General features: G+C 36.8%; 1 protein-coding gene across 2 annotated transcripts in view; it reads left to right on the top strand.

Annotated features, from left to right (window-relative positions):
- Positions 1 to 17,576, top strand: part of LOC124155526 (NACHT domain- and WD repeat-containing protein 1) — a 103,830-nt gene that overhangs the window by 50,627 nt on the left and 35,627 nt on the right. For both annotated transcript variants that reach the window (XM_046529423.1, XM_046529422.1), the window contains exons 9-12: positions 2,998 to 3,189; positions 4,850 to 5,077; positions 8,527 to 8,654; positions 9,519 to 9,753. In XM_046529423.1, coding sequence (XP_046385379.1) covers positions 2,998 to 3,189; positions 4,850 to 5,077; positions 8,527 to 8,654; positions 9,519 to 9,753 — 783 coding nt within the window. The remainder of the gene's footprint in view (positions 1 to 2,997; positions 3,190 to 4,849; positions 5,078 to 8,526; positions 8,655 to 9,518; positions 9,754 to 17,576) is intronic.

Here is a 17,576-nt window from a genome sequence, read left to right as displayed (position 1 = left end):
ACTAATATTTCAATCTAATAAAAGCGTAATATCAATAGCCGAAAGTCATTGTTAGACAACTTTTGGGCTAGTAGATGACTCATGCAGCAGTTGACCTCCAGAAATGGGGAACTTCGAAGCAGGTAAGCAGAAAAAGGCCAGTGGGTGAGTAGAGGGGGGGCATGAGACACGTTTTTATTGTTCTCGTGAAACTTGATATTTTTTTCGAAGCTAAGGTCTTCGTAATACGATCCCTGCGTGAGCTGGGACCTTTTGTTTGATTTCGGAGAAGAGGAAATCGTCGGAGGGGGTGGGGCGAACGCTGAATGGAGGGGGATAGCAGATCGTGGGAAATGCGCCAATGTCACTATCCCACGGCACTGATGAGTTCCTCCATATGGTAGTTTCATCTCCTGGGGAAGAAGGGTGAAACGCTATTCTTATTTTCCGGTAACTTGATATTTTTTTCGAAGCTAAGGTCTTCGTAATACGATCCCTGGGTAAGCCGGGACCTTTTGTTTGATTTCGGAGAAGAGGAAATCGTCGGAGGGGGTGGGGCGAACGCTGAATTGAGGTGGATAGCGGATCGTGGGAAATGCGCCAATGTCACTATCCCACGGCACTGAGCTTCTCCTGATGGGGGACACCTGGGATTTTCGGATTTTTTTCACCCGATCAATTTCGGTTCCCCACGTTGAACTCTATTCACCGCTCTAACCCGCGAATTTGATGTAGTTCGTCAGCTTGCCTAAAACGGCGCTGCATGCACTGAACGACTAGAGTTCTCCTCATTTTTTCGAGTCAACTACCAACGACGTGCGAGCGACAGTGTATGACGCGAAATTAAAAGTATTCGAGGTATTCGAGACGGCACCTTTGGCATAAATATTCGAGATCTCGAATATCGAATACTTTCTAGTATTCGAGGTATTCGAGTATTCGCGGATACTATTCGCACATCTCTAGTTTCCTCCAAAGGCAACAACCGATACCCTTTTTCCCTTTCCACCTTCGCCGAGATGAGTCGTCCAGAAAGGGGAGTTTTCACACCACAAGGCATCTTTTAGTCTTTTGTATTACTGCGTCCGTCCGATGTGATATTCATTTGTAGCGTTTAGTTTCTTTCTTGAACTTAAAACAACATGATTCTTTAAGGTTGACTAAACGACGTGAGAAGTATAGATTTTGGCTCTACAAAACTAAAGCTAAGTTCTTTAGTCCATTCGCTTAGTCACTTGAGTTCCATGAGGACTCAAGATCCATAAAAATCGATGATATAGTTTTTAATAAAAATTCCAGTTTCCTAAATCTTGCAATTTTGGTAGGAAAGTACTTGCCCAGTCACACAAGTGTGTTGCAAAAGGCAATTTTCTGCAGGCAGTAATACTGTAACATGGAGACATCAAAACCTGCTGGCTGATCATCAGCATGTTGGTTTTTCTGCGTGAGAATTTGAAAGGGCCAAATATTACATGATTCATATACATAGATAGTATTTAACCTTTATTATAACTGTGAATACGACTATACTCAGGGCTCTCCCTTGTAGTTATAAGTGATATTTTTCTTGGAGCCTGTGGTGTCAGAATCGATGGAATTGGTATCGGTAGAATCGGAATCGGGATCGGAATCGTTAAAATTTTGGAATCGACCCATTACTAGTTAATACAAACAACGTTATTTCGATGTCCTCGTTATTACGAAGGAAATCTTTGGCCCGGATGAAAAGCCTATCCATTCTAAAGTAAAAGAAACATTATTGTGAAATTTTCCTTGTTACAAAATTACGAACCTCAGTCCGGGCCCGGCGGTTACAAAATGAACTCTATTAGGAAGTTCCACGAATAAGCTATGGCATTTAGGTGGACATACACTACACTACGTTTTAATAATTGCATCGCGCTTAAGTTTTCGTCGTGTACTGTTCCAACAGCATCAATTATGGTTCTTTCTTCAGTATGCACACAACATAATATAATAAGTTTCATCCCTGTGGAATCATGGTGGCCCACTCATTACTGTTCGTAAATTGGACGAACAGTTAGTCCTCTTCCTAAGCTCATTCAATTTACGAACTTTCAGAAATATGGACATTCGAAAAATTCAAGTGTGCCCGAAATTCCAAATTTGGCACCTTTTGAGTTGGCCGATGCAACGCGGTGTGGAGCAGAGGAACTTGCACAATGGGCATAATCTGAATATAGCACAAAATTGTTATGGAGTGTTGCATTCTGCAGGATAACCGTACCCCTCGATGCCTTGTATACTATGTACAGTTCAATCTACAGTCCGGCCGGTGAGAGTTGTCCGATGACGGCACAATAGGAGGGTCAGAAAACCATGCGCCAGCACGGTTTGCAACCAATCGCTGTCCTGCAAATGCACCTCACACCCTCGCCTAGTCATACAAAGTTGTCACATGCATATGGAGCACCAAAATAAGCCTGAACCACCAAAAGAAGTCCTTTCTTCAAATCACCAAAACGAGGGTTTCTTCCTTTGGGTCCTTCACGCTCGTCGTCCCTTCCAGCTCCTTTCTTCACAGAATACTCTTGTGTACAAGTGACATGGGCATTTCCCTTTCTTACCTTGCAACCTTACACCCAACCCCAAACTAGACCTTAATGCCTGTCATCGGACAACTCTTGGCGGCCAGACTGTAGGTTTATTAACTTACGAACAAAGTCGCCGAACGCATCTAGTTCGTATATCAAGGACTTACTGTATGTATTCGGGAAGATATCAACCCTCGATTGTATCATGCTGCATTCTTATACTGTGAAACTGAAACTAATTTTCTTGTTTTTATATATTTGCACGTGATTTAGTCGCGTGTATCAAAGATTTTTAGGTATACACGGTTTTTATCGAAGATTCGTAAAAGAAACGTTCATACGAACTTCGGTATTACAAAACTCCGGTTTTTCGGTGCCGTGATCTTCGTAATAATGAGAGTCTACTGTAATGTGATTCATCTCTTTACTTTTTTTCATTTTATTTTACTCCTGCTTTTCCTAGGAGGTCCATAATACTGTGTTTATGAGTCAAGAGTTGGCCAAGCGCTGTATATGGCTTTGTAGAGTGATTAGTAGCATGGAAAATTCAGATAGAGAGGATGCTACAACAGGAGGTGATGGTTCCCCGCCATCCTGCTCTCATGGCCAAGCAGAACTGAAGAGGCGATTGAAAATACTTCAAAGTGATCTTCGAGTAAGTATAAATTTTATCAAAACCTCAATAGGTGGGATGAGTTGTGATGATGTTTTGTAAGATATCCAGCCAGAGATTTGTAGCCATCGGTAAATAGCCGGCATATTAAAAATCCATTTGTCCTTGGTTCGACCCCAGTAGATATTCAATTTTTCTTGCAAAATTCTTCTTTAGCTGCAGAAAGCATCAGGAGTTCTCGATAATCACATTCACAGAGCTAAAACATTTTTTAGCTACTCCAAAACAGCAACTGTCAGTGATAAGTGTAACAGAATCATAGGTCATATTTTGGAAGGGTCAACTGTTACAGTGGTGAGGTTGGTCAAATAAGTTTCCTACAAATGGGGGTGCTCCACTCCCTGTCACCCTTCTTTATTGCCTGTCTTAGTTGTAGCTGCTATTCACCAGTGCATACTAGCTGTGAAATTAAGAAATAAAGTGGAAGACCATTCCATTAACCTCTCAAGAATTGACGATCTTAATAGGTTTTATGGGTAGACCTTTACCCCAAAGAAATGATTGTTCCTATGGATGTTTCCTGAATGGGAAGAGATGTATTTGTGTGAGTCATTCTGAGAGAAAAGGATGAGTGTAACCCATGAAGTCTTTGTAAAGCAATCACCTTTGTACAGTTTCATATCACTTCTGATAAACACAAAAAAAATTAAGACCTGCATCTAATTTCCTTTGAATAATTAGCCCCTCTCAGACTCCACGCACTTCTAGTGCTTTTCAAGGTTTGTTAATCATTTTGAAACCTTCTACCCTTAACCTTTCTAAATGCTTTTGTGGAACATCCATTGTTGACCAGAAATTCTTAGGTGAGGGGCATATGGCAAAGCCATGTAATTTGATAAAATGCGGACGTTTTAGATCCTGTCGTGGGCACACAGACTTTGTAAAAAAAAATTTGCGATACTATTGGGACCGGGACTTAGGTCTATATTGTTGTTGCTATATCATTTATTTAATCATGTATTGACATATCCCTTTTGGCTGTGACCTTAACTTCAATTAAAATGACATTGTTTATATTAATGAGAGCTTACTTTGTTATTATCATTTGAATAAATGACTTTACTTCCAAGATTAAGTATTGCTACAATATGAAACTTTCATAAAAATGATACTGTGCAAATATGGATGATACTAATCATATTAGATGCAAAACTAAGTTTCTGCTGTTTTTCAATAGATGACACTATCATTGATTTCTGGTCAATTGTGACGTATCCAATATGCCATAAACTAAGCTTTGACATTTGGTATACAAACTTCTTGATGACAATATTGAGTTTGTCTTGGGTTCATACTCTTATTGTAGTGTCTAAATATACTAATAATTTACTGGAGGTGCTGATTTTCTTCTTTCATTCAAAGAAAACGGCAGCTGAAGTGCTTCAAGAGCTCCAATAATTTGGAAATTCTGTTTTTATTTTGTTATTTTTTAAATACATAATAGCTAGGATTAATTTGTTGCTATTTTTGGATGTACTAGTTGTTCCTGTACCTGTTATTTGAAATTTCTATAAGAATGTATACTTGAGGCAATGTTGGTACGGATTGGTTAGATCTTAATTTTATGAATCTTAAATACACCTTTTTTTCATCAGTTCTAATTTTTGTTCAGCATTGTAACAATAGTAATTGTACTTTCTAGAATCAGCTCTCCGAAAAGCATATACTAAGACTTCCTGTGGAAGGATATCACATTGGAGATGATGATAAGAAAGAAGATGGACAAGATTGTGGGGTCTTTTCAAGTAATGGTACAATCAGCCCAAGTGTGCTTGTGGAAAATCCTAGTTATGTGGAGGAAGTGACTGAGCGCCTTTGGCATCATCTAAAAGAAATATCTGAAGTTATCATGGAGGAGAGTCAGGTCAAGGTAAGATTTCATAGCCATCCATAGATGAGTGCATAATAAGATTTAAAGCTGACTGTCAGTGTATCATGTACTTATAGTATTTTATCAGCCTAATTATCTATTTATTTTTTCCACTTTGCTAAATGCTTCTATCAATTAATATTTGTATTTATTATATGTTTAGTAAATAAATATCTAGTGAGCGAGACATAGCAACTCAGAGCAGAAAATTGTTAATGTAATTATATTATATTTTTAATGATAATGATTTGCTGCTACAATTCACTTTTGCAATAGTAAAAATATGATTAATAATGAAAAGGACAAGGAGAGTGAGTAGTCTCATTGTCTCCAAAGGGGCTTTTGTCTTCAAATAGACTCCAACTGGGCAATACACCGGGAGATTCAAATTTTTTTCTTTCTCAAATGGAGGAACACCCTCCTACTTTTTTAATTATTAGTTGGAACCCACCAAATCTGGCACGTTTGGGACTTGGGCGATGCCAAATTTGGGATTCTGGTAGATTTTTGGTTCTGCGGTGGTAAATAAAATAATAAAGTACCGTGCAATATTTTTTGTGAAAGACTGGTAATTTTTAAGAAAGTAGGTAAACTCTAAATTAACTGTTTAATTTTCAAATAATTAATAATAAATGAATTCTTTCTAAATTTCAAAAGTTGGCCATTTAATATGTTAACTAAGCCATTAGGGAGTGTCACAAAATGGCATAGTGAAAAGAATACTTATATCATATCTTTGTAAATTTATTGCAAAATATCAAACATTAAATGTTGGTATGATCCTTTTCAAATATCGGAAATTTTCGAGAGGTTTTGTGTTAAAAGTTGGGACCTTCAAATCTAGGGGTGTGGAGGTAGGGAGAGAGAGATGCGAATGTTAGCATTATTCCTCGAAAGACTTTATCAGTGAATGGAGAAGGACTGTCTGAGAAACCGTCTTTCCATCAGCCACCACGTGGCTCATTGGGAAGGGTGGCAAGTCAGACTAGCTCCTCCTTCCCATCCCTTTCACTCACTGGATCATGGATTTACAGATTCCTATAATAATCAGCTACAATATTCAAAGTAGAAAAAAGTCTTATGCATTGAAAATCAAAAATGTTGAAAATTAAAATCATAAAAATATTTTTATTTCTATGAATAAATTTTAGAAAGAATAGCTAAAAATCAAATGTTTAATTTTTAGGTTTTTCTAAGAATGTAGTAAGTAAATAATCCCTCAATCATTTGTTTACATTGCCTCCTTCTTATGAAACATTTTGAAAATTCTGTGATTGTGAAAAACCGTTATTTTTGCCAATTCCAAAGTGTTTTTTTTTTGCAATTTTTCAAAAAGTGCTTCAATTGGTACAGTGGAACCTCGATTTATCGTTTTTCATGGGGATGGATGAAAAAAACGATGAATGCGGGAAAACGATCAATGCGGGAATGTTTGTCCGGGTTGCCTATGTCCCAGGAAACACTGGATTTTTGCGAATTATGACATTCATTAATGGATTCAAAAAAGATTTTAGCTGATTACAGGAATATTATTACTTTATCGAAACACTTAGGTCATATTGTTGATTCGGATTATATATCTTTCAAATATCCTAAAGGAACACGCCGCCTTGCTAAAAAATGTTTCACTCCACTCGGAAATTTCACTGCTATACCACTGTAAAAATTCTTATCCATCAAATGCCATTTCAAGTACACGTATATACGAGAGAAATGTGCGTGTTATGCCTCAAACAACTGATTTCACCGTCGCAGTGATTGGTTATGAGATGGACCAAGAAGGCCAAAAATAGTTTATTATTTGAAATGTTCCTTTCTAGCAATTAAATTTTTAATATGATTGAGGCAATGTGGCATTAATCGTCAGCGGCACGCCCACCTGATCCTCGCTTCATCCCACTTCTTGTTTTCACCAGGGATCTCGCCCTACCCCCACCCCTGCCGTCATGTACTAGCGGACATACCGAGGCGTGCTGTAATATTCACGCATTTCTAGCTCGGATTCTTTTCTTCGTCTTTAATTATTTTCAGTCAATCTTTTAAAGTTCTCACTTGTGTCTTTGGAAGGGTCATGGTCCGAAGACGAATAAGAATAAAACTAATAAAAATGAAACCGGACTCTATTGAACCCACACGGAAAACACTCGCCCGTTTTAAGTCAACCCACCCTGGAAAGTACGGAACCACTCATACGAGGTGAAGTTCGGCACTAATGATAGCATACGTACGCGTACAGCATAAGCGGAGCTTACTGCAGAGGGTGAAGCATGACCATAAGACTGCGCAAATTATTTTATTCTATAGAGAAGGCAACTTACCCACTCATTTCTAACAATAAGTAGCGTAGATCTAGAAGGGCAGATGAATTCAGATTGCTAGCAGGGAGAAACAAAATATCCTGAGAAGACATCGCTTCGTTAGCATTTCAGATAAGTGAGACTTATAGCATAACTCGGAAATTGTAACCAGACGCCGTTTTCGAAAAAAAATCGCATCAACTGCCGTGAAGCTCACTATCAGCTGCGAGGATATCAATATTCGCCAGAAATCACCATCGTATTATTCCAACTATTTCCTTGCTTAAATAACGTTAGAAATACGTCGTGTTTGGTATCATTCTTTTTTGAATTACGTGCACATTAGTAATATTTCAATCTAATAAAAGTATAATACCAATTGCCGAAATTTATTGTTAGACACCTTTTGGGCTAATTGGTGATTCATGCAGCAGTTGACCTCCAGAGGTGGGGATCTTTGAAGCGAGTCGGCTAAAAAGAAAGGTCAACGGTCGAGAAAGGGGGAGCCGTGAAAAAGGTTTCTTTTGTCCTCAAGTAACTTGATATTTTCTTTCGAAGCTAAGGTCGTCGTAATACGATCCCTGCTCGAGCTGGGACCTTTTTTTTATTTCGGAGAAGAGGAAAGCTTCAACCGGGGGGAGGCGAGTGCTGAATGGAGGGGGATACCGGATCTTGGGAAATGCGCTAATGTAACTATCCCACGGCACTCAGCTTCTCCCTATCGTATTTCAAACTCCTGGGGAAGATTCAAACTATGTGTCTGTCGTTATTAGCCATAAATAACACGTTGTAAACACTTCGTCTCATTTGTATCAAACGATGAATGCGGGAAAATTATACGACGGGACCACGATCTTCAAACAATCAATGCGGGAAAACGATACTTCGGGGAACGATAGATGCGGAAAAAATTACATTGTCTTTATGGAACTTAATTTGGGACCAGGAGCGGCGAACGATGAATGCGGGAAAACGATGAATGCGGGAACGATAAATCGGGGTTCCACTGTATATTCTTTTTTAGCTGGAAAATAAGTGTCAATTTTCATATAAATCTGAATGGTCAAGGGTCAACTCCTGTCCAAGTGGGGGTGGAATGACCCCACTGCTACTTATCACAGTGGAGTTTCAATGCTACACTTTATATTTCAGACCACTCCAAAGCCAACATATGGCATTGAAAGCAGCTTCTTTCAAGAACTTGATCAGCAAGCAACATTTTGTCAGCAAGCGGCTCAGTGCAGTGTCAACAGGGATTCTTTGTTGTTGGATATCAAAAAGTGAGTTGTCTTCATTTGATGGTCACCATGTTGCATAATCGTCCTCAGTGAAATGCTCCATGAAAGGAAATGGATATGTGCTTGAAAGATCAAATTAGTTTTGGAATGATGTATTTATTGTCACCGAAGTTTTTACATGTTTTGAGAAGGCTGCAAATAGGCAAGTACACTTGAGATGTTGCATTGTTCTGAGTAGGCCATGTTGGTGCATTTTTATTTGAGATTGGATCCTTTTTGCTGTTGGTAACAGGTTCAAACCTTTAGTCGATCATACATTGAGAAATTGTGTGCTCGCCTTATGGAAGGGTATAAGATTTTTTCCCTTATTAAGGTACATACTAATATTCAATTCCCCGTAACTTGAACAAATAGTTTGCTTGGATTCAGTTGCATAAAAAAATATGAACCTTGTTGAAAATGTGGCCAGTAACTTGTGATTGTTTTGTAAATGCATTCTTTATTGTTATCTGTAGTGAAAAAGTTACCAATGGATGCTCTACATTGTCCCACTTGGTACCTGACACATTGGCCAACATGTCACCATTGTCTATTGTATTTCGCTAATAATCTTGTTGTTTGATTATCAATTAATTTTATAGTAAGAGTTCATGTACATATGTCATTCAGTCATTAATCAATATTCAAGAATAAGTGGTATTGCATGTTCAAAAAATTTATTTAATCTGTTGGTTATTATGCATTCACTTAACGTAAATGCTTGTAGAAAAATTAGTGAAAATTGAAACAGTTATGTAAGTAAGTATAATTTATTAGTAATAATTTTAGATTGCAAACCTTTCTGTTTACATTCACTGAATAACTGCATATCGAATGTATGAATTATGAAACTTTTTACCATTGCAGCTATGTTACAGGGGATAGTCACTGTCCTATGATTGTGCATGGTCCAACTGGCTGTGGCAAAACAACCCTCTTGGCAAGAACGGCCCAGTCTTGTCTGACTTGGTGCCCTGATGCATTTGTTTTAGCACGATTTGTGGGTGCCACTGCAGAGTCTTATATGATCGAACAGATACTGCGTAGTCTCATACAGCAATGTGCCATCATTGCATATGGTCAACCCTACCATATAACTCATGTAAGCATCAAGTGAGTGTAATCCTATTTATGAAACCTAAATAAGTGCCCAACTTTTACAATCCCATGATTGCAGATTTTTATCAGTCCATTGTGTTTTTTCTTGGTTTTTTTATTGGTCTCGGCTGGCTGGGTAATCTCTTCCATAATTATTAATAAATGATATCATTAGGGTGAAAATCTTGTTGTAGCAGTGAAGTTATTCAGTGTAAAATTTAAAAATTGTTTTTTTTTTTATGTTTCTGAGAAGAAAGGTTAGCATTAAGTTCATTATAATGAACCATTTAATGTTCTGGGGCCTTATTCAGGAACAAATCGGAAATTTCGCCTCGACAATGATAAGCCGTCGAGGCGACAATGTCGAGGATCAGGAAATCGCGTTCCGTGCTATTCACGAAGCGAAAATCGAGGACTCGATGAATTTAGAAGGTGGGCGAAATTTACGCTTGTGACGTCATGGATTATCGAGGGATTGATATTCGATGCTCTTCTTTTTCCCAAGATTTCTCGCTCGAGCTTCAATTGGATTCCGAATAGAGAAGTAAGTTTGAATGTTTTTCCGCTTATATTCAATGATTAGGGAAACCAATTGAAACACATTTTCATAGATTTTGGGTAAATGGTTAATTATTTCAAATATAATAATTGGGGTAGTTATTATAAACTAGTATAGATGTACATTTTTTTCAAATATAAGAAAATGATGCGTGTTATTCAACATTCTCACCCCAATGCTTGATAATTATTGCGAACTTTACCGTAACATTGTACATTGCAAGCGACAACGATTTTCCTCTAATGCAAAGTAATAGAATACGTTCTTCCACAAGGTTTTAGGTAAATATGCGGACCTAATTACCAATATATATTATACAGAATAAGACGTAGCGATATCATATGATAGTTGCAAACTAGCTCATTAGAACTAAAATTAGCTAAACATGTATTAAATGCACATTAATTAATGCATTTCACACGGTGAGAGTCGAGTGACAAGAGTATGAGTCTCCTAAAGGCACATCTAGCATAAGCAGAGGGAGATACTTCATATGGGAGCACCCAGTGGGAGTTCCAATTAACTCCTTTGAAATATTCGTGGTATCAACTGAATCCCACCAACTTCCATTCCAAATCCCTGTAAATTTTTAATTCATCCAAAGCCATGTATGTATTAGCAGTTGCAAATACAATTACCAAGCACGTTGAAATATAACCATTGGCTTCAACCTTAAAAACGTTCCCAGCAGTAGAGAATCATTCCCCTGCAGCCCTTCCTTACCCAAATCCTCCAAGTGTCATATAAGGGCCAGAAAAAGGAAGCTGCTATCTACAGCTTGTAGGACATATTAATTACAGATATAGTAGGTAAATAGGGGACAAAAATATCCCTAATTACTCGGCTGCTATTGCAATAGAAATAATATGTCATGTTGCCTTACAACTCATGAACAACCATTAGTTAATATTATTATGTATTCTGGTATTAATGCATAATCCAAGAACAATCCATGATTGAGATATTAGAAAATACATGGCGTTATAACAATTTTTTAAGGTACTGGGGGTAATAATTACATGAAAGACTTCAGATTATTATAGAACAAGGCTTTTATTTTTGCAGATGATTTTTCCAATTATAATAGGTATGACATCAAAGGAAAGAGCAAACCAGGGGTGCCGACTTGCAAAAAAAATTGGGGGCCCACACCGGGGACCTAGCCCCGGTAAATTTTATAAGTAGTGAATTTTAAGTTTTTCAAACATTGTATAAGAGTCATATATTCAACATTAGCAATCTGATCACTCGAATGTCGATATCTGGACACTCCGGGGAAAATTGACTAGCCTGGCACATTTTTTCCTCACATCTGTAACGAATTTTTGGGGGGGCTCGGGCCCCCTCAGGCCCCATGGAGTCGGCGCCACTGGGGCAGAGCACAGCAAGGCAAAGGTTAGAGCTGTAACTAGTTTAGCAGATACTATGAAAGAAATATCAGTATATTTTATGATGGCCTGCCGCATAGAATAGTATGCCAGTGACAAGTGTAGGATTATAATTCAATATTGAATGTAATGCATCCAACTTAATGAAATGAAATCCCTCCACCACATTTTGTTCCCATTAAAATCACTATTTTAAAGTATTCCAAGGTAAAAGATTATGCCGGGAGCAGGGCTGAATGTATAATATCAATAAAATCATCAAGAGGGAAGAGGGATTCTGAGGGCAGTGAAATATTTAACTGAGGCCTTGGTGTGGAAGGTTGTATATGATACCCATAGTCCACCATATTTCCACCTCAAGTGGGGAGGTGGGAAGGGACCATCTTTCTTCACTTGTGCTGGGACAGGCACTTCTCTACTAACACAAATAGTCAAGCCCAGATGAAGTAATAAGTAGGCATCAAATATGATTCTTCATCACAAATTGCTCCTAGCTTTGGTGAGTGAAGAAGTATGCTATTATTCTGAGAGACCCTTAGAGTTCTCAACTTTAATTGATGAGAGTAACTGATTGGCCCATAAATAATGAATCTACCTGCATGTGGAAATAAGATAAATGAGTAAAGAAGATTGTTAAAATATATGTCATTATAAATTCATGTCTCATAACATTGAAATTTACATTCATCTTTTAATCATGCAAGGCTAAATTATTGATTTTTTTGTCACATCATAGCCAGAGGAGGGCCAACATTGATTTCATTTGTAAATATATCATTTGCTTCATTAAAATATTCTATATGCAAATGGTGTATTGTTGACAATATCAATCCCAATTTCTGCAAAAAGATAGTGCCTTAATGATCTAATAATAATGATAGCACCTTACCCTGGTATGACTATTCTGTAAGTTTTATGACTTCATTAGCATACCTGTATATCACATGCATTTCTCAAAAGTGTTTTTTAAACCCTTTGGTAAGTTTTCACTATCACATAATGACATATTTTAATGGCTATAGAGGCATCAGGCTCAAGATTTCATGAAATAAACTTTATGGTTATTTTCTCATATGTGTCCATTGTCCAAAAGAAAACGATGTAAATGCAATGCATGAACAACTATTAAATATCCCTAGTAAAATATTCTTACGTATGGTTTAACTAACAATCCATAATATTATTCTCTCTCACCCATTGTGCCTCATGAATTAACTCTCTTTCTTGGATAATAGGGGAATTAGGAGTAGGGAGGGGTTTATCTTCTTCCTTTATATGCTGAGGGAGAGATATACTTCCTCTCACACATGCGTTATGTTGTATGCAACATGCTGTTATTATTCTGCCAACCTTAGAGTAGAGCTATAGTGCAAAAGATGGTGTTTTAAAAGACATCTAAAGCTATTTTGAATTGCTCTAATACACATCTCAACAGTGGATCGAGCTTTGCAGCTTTGTGTTCGTGACACAAAAATAACTTCAACCTTTACAAAAGGCAGTACTAAAAGCAGCAATTTAATAGTTGTCTGTCCATAGTACTGTTAGAACTATATCATTCTATTATTTTTATGTAAGAATTGGTTGAAACAATCATCTATAATCAAGACTTACTCAATTACATGTTCTGACCTAACACCGCTCTCCAATACCCTTCTCATTTCATCGTGAGCTTCACTATGGCCCCAGACATATGAATCATGAGAGCTTCAAGAGAATCTTGAGACACAATTTAGTATCATGAGGTCACTATCACATAGATATAGAAAGGTGAACACTCATTTTATTCAAGTTGGTGAAAATAATTATCTATATAATGAATTAATCCAGTACATAATGATCTGGGCATACTAAGATTAACTAACTGTTTTCAATCGGGTTATTTATTGAATGGGCGTACCCTTCTCTTCTATTTACATTTATGTGTTAGTATGTAGAAGGAGCCCTTATAGAAATATGAGTTCCATCAACAAAGCCAACTACCCCAGGGAACCTAGATTCTCTGTAATTCCTGTAAAATAATTGTGGTACATAAAATTTATCATGGTGTTACATTTTTTAAAAAATCTAGAAAGAGGAAGGAGTTAACATAATTTTCAAAGTATGAATTGTTACAGGCAAATTTTATGAGACTATATTAATCTACTCCATATAAATTACATAAACATGCTTTAACAGCAGTTTCTACCTCCTTACACTTTGAAAACATGTATCTCATATGACTTTACACTGGCACAAAGATCCTGGTAAATTTGCTCATTAAATTATTTTTACAAGATCATCAAAGTATTTGAACTAACTCTCGACTCATCTCCCTTCTTTCCTCTGCTCTCACTATAGGAAAGGTAGCCAATTGGCAACTTTATTAAAGAAGTTAATAGCTTCAGTCAACTCATCCATAAAGCATCTTATTGAACTTTGGCTCAAACCTAAATACCTGTCACTGCCAGCTGACTTTTGATATGACCCTTGGCCACGAAAGTGGAGAGTGCGAAGTACCTACTTCATAAAGAAAATTGATTTGCTTAAATTAAAATATGCAGTTGCATAAGAAATTAAAAAGAAGCTTAAAAATTCCTTGATAGTATATACATCCCCATAAAAGCTTCATCAGGCATTTCAAAAGGTACATATCCCTCTCTATTCCTTAAATTTCTTCTACGATATCATCATCCATTATTTGCTACAGAGGTTCATGAAGGGTGGTTATAAATGTTTAATCAACTTTGAATGTATCATCATTACTTTCAGCCTTCTCATAAGTTTGCAATAGATAGGAGCATGAAAAAATTATCAATATGCATGCCATGCAAGAACACTTATCATTTAGAACAAAAACTTATTATTCATAATTGAGTATCAATTTATCATCTAAGCTTTCAAAAGTAAATAAAACCATCACTTATATTACATGATGTCACCCAATCAATATTCTTACTTGCCTATTGATGCATCCTGTAACCTATCCCTCTTCCAATTACATTGTGCTTCAATATCTTTGTTTTTCTCATGCTAAATCTAAGTTCTGATTCTAATGATAAGTCAGATCATATACCATTCTAAATAAAGCTCATAGTTATAAGTTACATGCATCGAGTGCATTGATTACATTCTTATCAAATAAAATATTCATCTTTCATCGTTAAAAACCTGTGCTAACGTTTATACTGTGATAACGTTTATTATGATTTCTGTTTCATCATTCAAAAGAGAGGTACTTACTCTCAAATCTTGCGAATCTTAATCTTTATTAAAAACCTCTTATGTTAGTATGTAAGGGTATTCTTATCAATAACACTCCAGCGAATTTTATATAAAGCCTTAGCAATACCTACGGGTGACGCAAAAACATCTCACAATTGTCGTCCCTTAATAGCTTAGGAAAGTGTTAGTGAAACGTAAACACTATAGGATTTATGATAAGGTACACGGTCATAAAAAATGCAACGTCAGGATATTGATACACAATGAAAACAATAATTTATAGTCCACACGAAATCACAAGATAGTACCAATGAAATGAAAGGCTATGCACAATATCATGAACGAATATTATGAACACAATTTGTAAAATTGTAATATCATACTACCCATATATACGTATAACCTACTTGGTACTCTATAAATGATGAAGTTCGAAGAGAATAACCACGCACTGTTAAATGCAAACACATTCACAAACGTCATTTACATCTATAAGTTGCTCCGATGTTGGCGAGCAAGCGTATAGGTAAAAAAATAAGCCTCAATTAAGTAGTTCATTTTCTCAATTATACAACAGAGATTTTCCAGTATAGCTACAGCGATCACCGACAGCAGAAAACAGAGCTAACATACAACAGAATGAAGAGCACGACCCCTAATAATAATCACAAAATCAACACGAGCGAACACAACCCAAAATCAGTTACCGGGAATTCATGAGTATTGCCTATCCCCAAAAATTTAGGGGCTGTGAAATCCGCTATAAAAATATAGTTCTATTGTGACTCGTGGTGGCGAATATTTAGTCACGATTCTTCACAGAAAATAACTGAAAGGCTAGTTCACAGGTGATAGCTCACGAAACAACCGTATGAAACTTCGGTTTTTGAAATAATCATATTATAAAATTATACAACTATACGTATCATTATACCTATTTTGCCTTCTTAAATATATGAAATAAGACCGTGATCACCGTCGTACGTACGTCAACTTTTGAACTATGAACTTCTAAATATGCCAGCTGCAGTTGCACTCCTTGTAAATCGAGGATCAACAAGACTCGAAATAATTGTCGAGGCCTACGTCGCCTCGATATTTTTTCCGTCTGGCGCGGCCTCGAAACGGCGACAATAAGCTTCGTGAATTGCAACTTACGGAAACGTCGAGGCTTGAACGTCGCCGTCTCGACATTGTCGAGGATTCGACAAAATCGAGGCCTTCGTGAATAAGGCCCCTGGTCACACAAAAATCATAATAACGAGAGTATGTCATAGATAAATCTAGTAAACTCCCATGCTGCAGTTAGCTCCATCAAATTTTATTCTTGGAAGTTCATTTACAAGTTTTGTATTTTTAAATTTTTTGTATTCATGCCGTGCATTGAATTTGTTATTAACCCATTTTGCTGTCCAACGTCGAGGCTGACTCAAAGTCTAGTGCTACAAGCACCAGGCTAGTCATAGCATCAGGTTGAACTTCGAGTTGACGGCAAATCAGGTAATATCTTGAAACATTGCCCTTGCATAAATCGCTTCGCCTTGTGATGTCGAGCTCAACTTGAAGTTAGACCTGATGCTACGACCAGCCTAGTGCTCGTAGCACTAGACTTGTTGAGCCAGCCTCGACGTTGGACCAACCACAAGGATTAAGACTGCAAGTTGGGGTTTCTCATTATGCACTTAGAAATTTCAAATAGAGACACTATCACAAAAGTATTAGAAGTATAAATTTAAGTGTTAAAAACGATTACTCTAATGCTGTTTCATTTTCCATAAATAAGTGGAAAAGAAATAGTTACAGCAGTAATTGTCAAAAGAAGTTGAGTAATGGTAAGTTTTCTGGCATGTATGAAATAGAAGTATTTTGGTTTGGGTGGTAATTATCCTTCATTAATTGTGTGATATGTTTAATTATTATTTGAATCCTTAAAGGACATTTGAAAAGTATTGTTACTCTCCAACGATACTTGAATATGTGTGGGAGGGGAAACATTCAGCATATTATGCATAAATATTTTTAATTATTTACAAGCTGAAGAATAATTTTATTTTTCAATTGATTAATAATGATTTATAATTTTTTTCATTTAAAATATTTTTAAACATTTAAAATACTGTACATTTATTATTTAGTAGAAATTGTGAATTAAGTTCTGGGTTGGGGATCAGATTGGCTTGGTGTGGCTAAAGTCTTAGCTTCTCACCCTGTGGCCTTGGGTTCAAATCCTGGCAATGGTAGAGAATTTTCAGAGACTGCCCAATCCTTATCCTTATTATTTCTTATTTCCTTATTTTTCTATTTTTCCAATTTCTTTAGGGACACCCTCTTATTTTTTGCCAACTGGTGTAAAAACATATCCTGTAAAATATTATTGAAATTGAATAAAGGGAAGACATTGCCGTATTGCACTCAAAGTTGAGAAATTTTGGCATTTTTGGCTGTTTTTGGGATATGAATGGCGATAAGAAGGCGCTGGTATTTTTCAACTGATTTTATATGGTAACCAACGATACATAAGTTATTTTACATGCTGCACCTAAAGTGTTTTCCAATTTTGACCAGTGGTTCCCGAGATAAGACCCCAAGAGTGAGTGTGTGCCACCCCAGGCAGACACTTTGCGTGGCACGCGGGTTGCATACGCTCAATATTTGTTGATCATTCTCACTCATTGAAAA

Source organism: Ischnura elegans, chromosome 3, assembly GCF_921293095.1.
Source record: "Ischnura elegans chromosome 3, ioIscEleg1.1, whole genome shotgun sequence".
NCBI classification, from domain to species: Eukaryota; Metazoa; Arthropoda; class Insecta; order Odonata; family Coenagrionidae; genus Ischnura; species Ischnura elegans.
This window is presented reverse-complemented; position numbering and strand designations above follow the sequence as displayed.